Here is a 9,297-nt window from a genome sequence, read left to right on the forward strand (position 1 = left end):
TCTGAGCTCCCCAGAGGAGCGTGGATGGGTGAAGCTCAACAGACTTGGTACTGGAGTTGGGCGTTTCAATGCCAGCGTGTGGAGATGGGGGCTCCCTCCACCAGAGCCCAGCCTGTGAATGTGGAGCAGAACAACAGACAGCCAACCATGTCATCTCTGGGTGCCCGCTCTACCACCCACCAAATGGAGCTGTGTCAGGGCCTGACAGATATTGACGCCAACAGAGGCAACAACCTGGCTGCTCAACACCCACCCGGCTTGAGGTCTAACTGTTCTTGGTTTATTTATGTTTCATTTACAAGAAGACGAAGAAGGCCACAATTGCTGCACGATCTCTGAGCTGACTACGTCAGCATAGAATGAGTGACCCAAGACACGGTGTCATCTGGAAACAGTAACTCTGGCATGCTGCATGAAGGCAGTCATAGAGTGATACAGTGTGGAAACAGGCCCTTCAGCCCAACTTGCCCATACTGGCCAACATGTCCCAGCTACACTAGTCATAGAGTGATACAGTGTGGAAACAGGCCCTTCAGCCCAACTTGCCCACACCGGCCAACATGTCCCATCTACACTAGTCCCACCTGCCTGCACTTGGTCCATATCCCTCCAATCCTGTCCTATCCATGTACCTGTCTAGCTGTTTCTTAAATGTTGCGATAGTCCCAGCCTCAACTACCTCCTCCGGCAGCTTGTTCCATACACCTACCACCCTCTGTGTGGAAAATGTTACCCCTCAGATTCCTACCTTTTCCCCTTCAACTTGAACCTGTGTCCTCTGGTCCATGATTCCCCTTCTCTGGGCAAGAGACTCTGTGCATCTACCCGATCTATTCCTCTCATGATATTATACACCTCTATAAGATCTCCCCTCATCCTCCTGCGCTCCATGGAATAGAGACCCAGCCTACTCAACCTGTCCCTGTAGCTCACACCCTCTAGTCCTGGCAAACATGCTGCATTCAAGTTCAAGTTACATTTATTGTCACATGCACCAATTGATACAGTGAGATGTGAGTTACAGTACAGCCATAGGAATAAACAGAACACAACACACGATAGAGTTTAACATGAACACCCCCACACAGAGGAATCAACCTGAGGGAAGGCACTAAAGTTCAGTCATCTTCCTCTTTGTTCACCCGTGGTCGGGGCCGCGAGGCCTCGAGCCATCCGCAGTCGCCGCTACGGCGGCCCGATGTTCAGGGCCTCTCGCCGGGACGATCGGAACTCCGGCGTTGGAACGGTAGAACATTCTCAGCGGGTTGGAGTTTCCGAATCAGCCGCTCTCTACCGGAGACCGCGGTCCCGAAGTCCACAGGCCGAGCTGGGCAGAGATTGAACACTGGCGACCCTCAGCAAAGGGATCCCAGGACTCCGTGATACTAAAGCCAGCGCCGCCCGCGGCTAGAAGCTCCACAAACCACAGCTCCACGATGTTAAAGCAGCAGGCCCAGCACTCCGGAGCTCCACATGGCGATCCCCGGTAAGGTATCGCCCGCTCCACGATGGTACTTCAGTGCTGCGCCGCTGCTGAGGCTCCGGCCGGTCTCTGGCAGGAAAGGCCGCGCCAATCCAGATGGTAGGCTGCGAGGAGGGGGCGAAGATGTGGCTCGGAGAAAAGATGCATCCTCGACCAGGTAGTGACTGTTTCTCTTCATCCCCCTCCAACCTCCATAAAAAACATAGAAACATAGAAATTAGGTGCAGGAGTAGGCCATTCGGCCCTTTGAGCCTGCACCGCCATTCAATATGATCATGGCTGATCATCCAACTCAGTATCCCGTACCTGCCTTCTCTCCATACCCCCTGATCCCTTTAGCCACAAGGGCCACATCTAACTCCCTCTTAAATATAGCCAATGAACTGGCCTCAACTAAAAGACTAAGAAACCTCCAAAAACACACTTTTTAGACGGACCAAAAACAACAGAAGGGTGAAAGGACGGACAAACTGCTGGCGAGACTGCAGCGCGCGATGCCACCCGATGATGAACAACGTTATGCAGGAACAAAAGCCCTGGACAATCGCAAGAGCGTTGACGAGCTGGGCGATTTATTGGAAGCAGACGTGAAGAAAGTTGCAGCTGAGCAAAGATTAATGTATGCACCGTGGTCGACCTTGTAGGACAAAGCAGTCGTGTGTTACAAGAAATAATTCATCCAGTCCCATCGTGCCAGACTGCGCCTCAACGTTTAGTAGAATGACCCTTCTCACGATCAGCAGATGGGAATTCTCCAGAGAAGATGCAGAATGAGCCTCTGAATATACAATGTGATGAAGTCTCTCAAAGCAAGCTGTGATAGTTGCTGGGCATGTGCAGTGCCATGGAGGGATGGCGAGAGAGTAGGCGAGCCGGCATGAAAGAGCAATTGGTCAACGTCTGCACGCAGATGTTAGCACACATCACCTGTGCCACAGAGGTCACGGCACACCTGACCTCACCCCCCCCCCCCCCCCCCCCGCCACGTGACATCACCACACCTGACCTCGCCCCTGGTGACATCATGTGAGGTTATCCACTTTGGTAGCAAAAACAGGAAGGCAGATTACTATCTAAATGGTGTCAAGTTGGGAAAAGGGGAAGTACAACGGGATCTGGGGGTCCTTGTACATCAGTCTATGAAGTAAGCATGCAGGTACAGCAAGCAGTGAAGAAAGTGAATGGCATGTTGGTCTTTATAACAAGAGGAATCGAATATAGGAGCAAAGAGGTCATAGAAACATAGAAACATAGAAAATATGTGCAGGAGTAGGCCATTCGGCCCTTCGAGCCTGCACCGCCATTCAATATGATCATTGCTGATCATCCAACTCAGTATCCTGTACCTGCCTTCTCTCCATACCCCCTGATCCCTTTAGCCACAAGGGCCACATCTAACTCCCTCTTAAATATAGCCAATGAATTGGCCTCAACTACCTTCTATGGCAGCGAATTCCACAGATTCACCACTCTCTGTGTGAAAAATGTTTTCCTCATCTCGGTCCTAATATATTTCCCCCATATCCTTAAACTGTGACCCCTTGTTCTGGACTTCCCCAACATCGGGAACAATCTTCCTGCATCTAGCCTGTCCAACCCCTTAAGAATTTTGTAAGTTTCTATAAGATCCCCCCTCAATCTTCTAAATTCTAGCGAGTACAAACCGAGTCTATCCAGTCTTTCTTCATATGAAAGTCCTGACATCCCAAGAATCAGTCTGGTGAACCTTCTCTGTACTCCCTCTATGGCAAGAATGTCTTTCCTCAGATTAGGAGACCAAAACTGTACGCAATACTCCAGGTGTGGTCTCACCAAGACCCTGTACAACTGCAGTAGAACCTCCCAGCTCCTATACACAAATCCTTTTGCTATGAATGCTAACATACCATTCGCTTTCTTCACTGCCTGCTGCACCTGCATGCCTCCTTTTAATGACTGGTGTACCATGACACTCAGATCTCGTTGCATCTCCCCCTTTCCTAATCGGCCACCATTCAGATAATAGTCTACTTTCCAGTTTTTGCCACCAAAGTGGATAACCTCACATTTATCCACATTATACTGCATCTGCCATGCATTTGCCCACTCACCTAGCCTATCCAAATCACCTTGCAGCCTCCTAGCATCCTCCACACAGCTAACACTGCCCCCCACCTTTGTGTCATCCGCAAACTTGGAGATGTTGCATTCAATTCCCTCGTCCAAATCATTAATATATATCGTAAATAGCTGGGGTCCCAGCACTGAGCCTTGCGGTACCCCACTAGTCACTGCCTGCTATTGTGAAAAGGATCCGTTTACTCCTACTCTTTGCTTCCTGTCTGCCAGCCAGTTCTCTATCCTCATCAATACTGAACCCCCAATACCATGTGCTTTAAGTTTGTATACTAATCTCTTATGTGGGACCTTGTCGAAAGCCTTCTGAAAGTCCAGATATAACACATCCACTGGTTCTCCCCTATCCACGCTACTAGTTACATCCTCGAAAAATTCTATAAGATTCATCAGACATGATTTACCTTTCATAAATCCATGCTGACTTTATCCAATGATTTCACCACTTTCCAAATGTGCTGCTATCGTATCTTTAATAACTGATTCTAGCAGTTTCCCCACTACCGACGTTAGACTAACTGGTCTGTAATTCCCCGTTTTCTCTCTCCCTCCCTTTTTAAAAAGTGGGGTTACATTAGCTATCCTCCAATCCTCAGGAACTACTCCAGAATCTAAAGAGTTTTGAAAAATTATCACTAATGCATCCACTATTTCTGGGGCTACTTCCTTAAGTACTCTGGGATGCAGCCTATCTGGCCCTGGGGATTTATCGGCCTTTAATCCATTCAATTTACCTAACACCACTTCCCGGCCAACCTGGATTTCACTCAGTTCCACCATCTCATTTGACCCCCGGTCCCCTGCTATTTCCGGCAGATTATTTATGTCTTCCTTAGTGAAGACGGAACCAAATTAGTTATTCAATTGGTCTGCCATGTCCTTGTTCCCCATGATCAATTCTCCTGTTTCTGACTGCAAGGGACCTACATTTGTTTTAACTACTCTTTTTCTCTTCACATATCTATAAAAGCTTTTGCAGTCAGTTTTTATGTTCCCTGCCAGTTTTCTTTCATAATCTATTTTCCCTTTCCTAATTAAGCCCTTTGTCCTCCTCTGCTGGTCTCTGAATTTCTCCCAGTCCTCTGGTAGGCTGCTTTTTTCTGGCTAATTAGTACGCTTCATCTTTTGTTTTGATACCATCCCTGATTTCTCTTGTTATCCACAGATGCACTACCTTCCCTGATTTATTCTTTTGCCAAACTGGGATGAACAATTGTTGTAGTTCATCCATGCAGTCTTTAAATGCCTTCCATTGCATATCCACCGTCAACCGTTTAAGAATCAATTGCCAGTCTATCTTGGCCAATTCACGTCTCATACCCTCAAAGTTACCTTTCTTTAAGTTCTGGACCCTTGTTTCTGAATTAACAATGTCACTCTCCATCCTAATGAAGAACTCAACCATATTATGGTCACTCTTGCCCAAGGGGCCACGTACAACAACACTGCTAACTAACCCTTCCTCATTACTCAATACCCAGCCTAGAATAGCCTGCTCTCTTGTTGGTTCCTCTACATGTTGGTTTAGAAAACTATCCCGCATACATTCCAAGAAATTCTCTTCCTCAGCACCCCTGCCAATTTGATTCACCCAATCTATATGTAGATTGAAGTCACCCTTCCGCAGTTGTACAGAGCCCTAGTGAGACCGCACCTGGAGTAGTGTGTGCAGTTTTGGTCCCCTGATTTGAGGAAGGACATTCTTGATATTGAGGGATGGGAGAGAATGGAGCGGCTGGGCTTGTACACTCTGGAGTTTAGAAGGATGATAGGGTATCTCATTGAAACATATGAGATTATTAAGGGCTTGGACACGCTAGAGGCAGGAAACATGTTCCCGATGTTGGGGGAGTCCAGAAACAGGGGCCACAGTTTAAGAATAAGTAGTAAGCCATTTAGAACGGAGGAAACACTTTTTCTCACAGAGAGTGGTGAGTCTGTGGAATTCTCTGCCTCTATGTGGCGTCTCTGACATATCTCTGGGTCAGTCAACAGAGCGGCTGTGTGTGAAGCCAAGGCAGTAGTCCATTCGGCCCATTGCTCCCCACCACTATACCACTCCCCCCCCCACCCCATCTCACCATTGCTCACCTTGTACTCACCATGTACTCACCTCCCCAGTGCCTCTTGACATTCAGCTTAGTTTAGTTTATGTCAAAAGCTTTTGTTGTGTGCTAACCAGTCAGCGGAAAGACATGATTCCAATCAGGCCATCCACAGTGTACAGGTGCATGATAAAGGGAATAGTGCAAGGTAAAGCCAGCAGAGTCTGATTGAAGAGAGCACTGCTCTCTAGTTGTGGTAGGATGGTTCAGTTGCCTGATAACAGCTGGGAAGAAACTGTCCCTGAATCTGGAGGTGTGCGTTTTCACACCTGTATCTGTTGCCCGATGGGAGAGGGGAGGAGAGTGAGTGACCAGGGTGCGACTGGTCCTTGATGATGCTGCTGGCCTTGCCGAGGCAGCGTGAGGTGTAGATGGAGTCGATAGAAGGGAGGTTGGTTTGTGTGATGTTCTGGGCTGTGTCCACAATTTGCTGCAATTTCTTGCGGTCTTGGATGGAGCTGTTCCCAAACCGTGCTGTGATGCATCCGGATAAAATGCTTTCCATGGTTGATCGGTAGAAGTCGGTGAGAATTGTTGAGGACATGACGAACATCCTAAACCTTCTACGGAAGTAGAGGCGTTGGTAACGCCTCACACAGTTCCAGGGGAGAACGTGCAAACTCCACTCAGGCAGCCACAGCACCTGGCACCTGGCACCAGGGGCAGTGAGGGAGCAGCGTGAAGTGTGTAGTAACAAAGATAGACACAAAGTGTTGGAGTCTGAAGTCCCAACCCAAAACGTCACCTATCCATGTTCTCCACAGATGCTGCCTGACCCGCTGAGTTACTCCAGCACTCTGTGAAACGTCACCTATCCATGTTCTCCACAGATGCTGCCTGACCCGCTGAGTTACTCCAGCACTCTGTGAAACGTCACCTATCCATGTTTCTCCACAGATGCTGCCTGACCCGCTGAGTTACTCCAGCACTCTGTGAAACGTCACCTATCCATGTTCCCCACAGATGCTGCCTGACCCGCTGAGTTACTCCAGCACTCTGTGTCTAATCGTTGACTTAATAGCGTGCCTTGCCACGCTAGATTCTTGATTAGAACGGGTGTCAGGGGTTACGGGGAGAAGGCAAGAGAATGGGGTTAGGAGTGAGTGATAGATCAGCCATGATTGAATGGCGGAGTAGACTTGATGGGTCTAATGGCCTAATTCTGCTCCTATCACTTGTGAACCTGTTGCCTTTGCATTAGGTGTGTGTGTGTGTGTGTACGTGTACATGGACGCCTGTTGCTCATGGTACATTGTATCTCGGTGTTGGCTGGCACTGTTGGTGTGTTGTATCTCGGTGTTGGCTGGCACTGTTGGTGTGTTGTATCTCAGTGTTGGTGATGTATCTCGGTGTTGGCCGGCACTGTTGGTGTTGTATCTCGGTGTTGGTCGGCACTGTTGGTGATGTATCTCAGTGTTGGCCGGCACTGTTGGTGTGTTGTATCTCTGTGTTGGCCGGCACTGTTGGTGATGTATCTCGGTGTTTTGCCGGCACTGTTGGTGTGTTGTATCCCGGTGTTGGTCGGCACTGTTGGTGTGTTGTATCCCGGTGTTGGTCGGCACTGTTGGTGATGTATCTCAGTGTTGGTCGGCACTGTTGGTGTTGTATCTCAGTGTTGGTCGGCACTGTTGGTGTGTTGTATCTCGGTGTTGGCCAGCACTGTTGGTGTGTTGTATCTCAGTGTTGGTGTCGGCACTGTTGGTGTTGTATCTCAGTGTTGGCCGGCACCGGCACTGTGTTGGTGTGTTGTATCTCAGTGTTGGCCGGCACTGTTGGTGTGTTGTATCTCGGTGTTGGCCGGCACTGTTGGTGTGTTGTATCTCGGTGTTGGCCGGCACTGTTGGTGATGTATCTCGGTGTTGGCCGGCACTGTTGGTGTGTTGTATCTCAGCGTTGGCCGGCACTGTTGGTGATGTATCTCAGTGTTGGTCGGCACTGTTGGTGTTGTATCTCAGTGTTGGTCGGCACTGTTGGTGTGTTGTATCTCGGTGTTTGGCCAGCACTGTTGGTGTGTTGTATCTCAGTGTTGGTGTCGGCACTGTTGGTGTTGTATCTCAGTGTTGGCCGGCACTGTTGGTGATGTATCTCAGTGTTGGCCGGCACTGTTGGTGTGTTGTATCTCAGTGTTGGCCGGCACTGTTGGTGTGTTGTATCTCGGTGTTGGCCGGCACTGTTGGTGTGTTGTATCTCGGTGTTGGCCGGCACTGTTGGTGATGTATCTCGGTGTTGGCCGGCACTGTTGGTGTGTTGTATCTCGGCGTTGGTCGGCACTGTTGGTGTGTTGTATCTCAGTGTTGGTCATCACGGTACTAACCTCCTCTTCCTCCTCACCAGTAACTTGCACTAGCTACAAGAAGACACCACCACCAGTGCCGCCGCGCACCACGTCCAAGCCGGTCATCTCAGTGACGGCACAGAGCAGCACGGAATCGACACAGGACGCCTACCACGAGAACCGTTGCCAGCAGATCCCGTGGAGCCAGGAGGGCAAAGTGCTGTACAACTCCACCGACAGCCTGGACAGCAGCAAGGCAGTCAACATGGCCCTGGAGGCTGCAGCGCTGCACCACGCCACCAACAACTGCCGGGGCGCCGTCATGCTGACCCGAGACAAGGCCATCCTCACTCTGGACGTGGCCAAAGCTCAGCAACTCCTCAAGAACCGACGCTCCTCCATCGGCATCCAGGTGGGTGGATAGCACAGGGGCGATGGGTGAGTGGACACAGACAGCACAGGGCGATGGGTGAGTGGACACGGGCAGCACAGGGGAGAGGGGCCAGGGATAGCACAGGGTCGATGGGTGAGTGGTCACGGGCAGCACAGGGTCGATGGGGAGAGGGGCCAGGGATAGCACAGGGTCGATGGGTGAGTGGTCACGGGCAGCACAGGGTCGATGGGGAGTGGGGCCAGGGATAGCACAGGGCGATGGGTGAGTGGACACAGACAGCACAGGGCGATGGGTGAGTGGACACAGACAGCACAGGGCGATGGGGAGAGGGGCCAGGGATAGCACAGGGTCGATGGGGGAGTGGACACAGACAGCACAGGGTCAATAGACAATAGACAATAGGTGCAGGAGTAGGCCATTCGGCCCTTCGAGCCAGCACCGCCATTCAATGTGATCATGACTGATCATCCACAATCAGTACCCCGTTCCTGCCTTCTCCCCATATCCCCTGACTCCGCTATCTTTAAGAGCCATATCTAGCTCTCTCTTGAAAGTATCCAGAGAACCGGCCTCCACCGCCCTCTGAGGCAGAGAATTCCACACACTCACCACTCTCTGTGATAAAAAGTGTTTCCTCGTCTCCTTTCGAAATGGCTTACCCCTTATTCTTAAACTGTGGCCCCTGGTTCTGGAGAACCAGATTCTCGTCAGAATAGTTCCAGAGAAATATAACGGAAGCATTAATCTTCGTTCCCAATAATTTTGTGATATGTGAATAAAACAACAGGATTGGATGTCAGCTATATTACTCAACATAGAATTAAAAATGAGTGCAATAAACTGGAAAATTATAGACCATCTATATTACCCAGTTCACAGATAAACCTGTGGAGTCTGTGTCACCGAATGAGATCAGTAGCTGATG

At 49.9% G+C, this 9,297-nt stretch overlaps 1 protein-coding gene across 1 annotated transcript in view; it reads left to right on the forward strand.

The window, feature by feature from the left end:
- dlgap2a (discs, large (Drosophila) homolog-associated protein 2a) overlaps positions 1-9,297 on the forward strand; it is an 88,723-nt gene that overhangs the window by 55,976 nt on the left and 23,450 nt on the right. The window contains exons 6-7 of the mRNA XM_055630873.1: positions 2,640-2,651; positions 8,038-8,390. Of these exons, the coding sequence (XP_055486848.1) occupies positions 2,640-2,651; positions 8,038-8,390 (365 nt within the window). The remainder of the gene's footprint in view (positions 1-2,639; positions 2,652-8,037; positions 8,391-9,297) is intronic.

The sequence above is a fragment of the Leucoraja erinacea genome, unplaced genomic scaffold (genome assembly GCF_028641065.1).
Source record: "Leucoraja erinacea ecotype New England unplaced genomic scaffold, Leri_hhj_1 Leri_55S, whole genome shotgun sequence".
Classification (NCBI taxonomy): Eukaryota; Metazoa; Chordata; class Chondrichthyes; order Rajiformes; family Rajidae; genus Leucoraja; species Leucoraja erinaceus.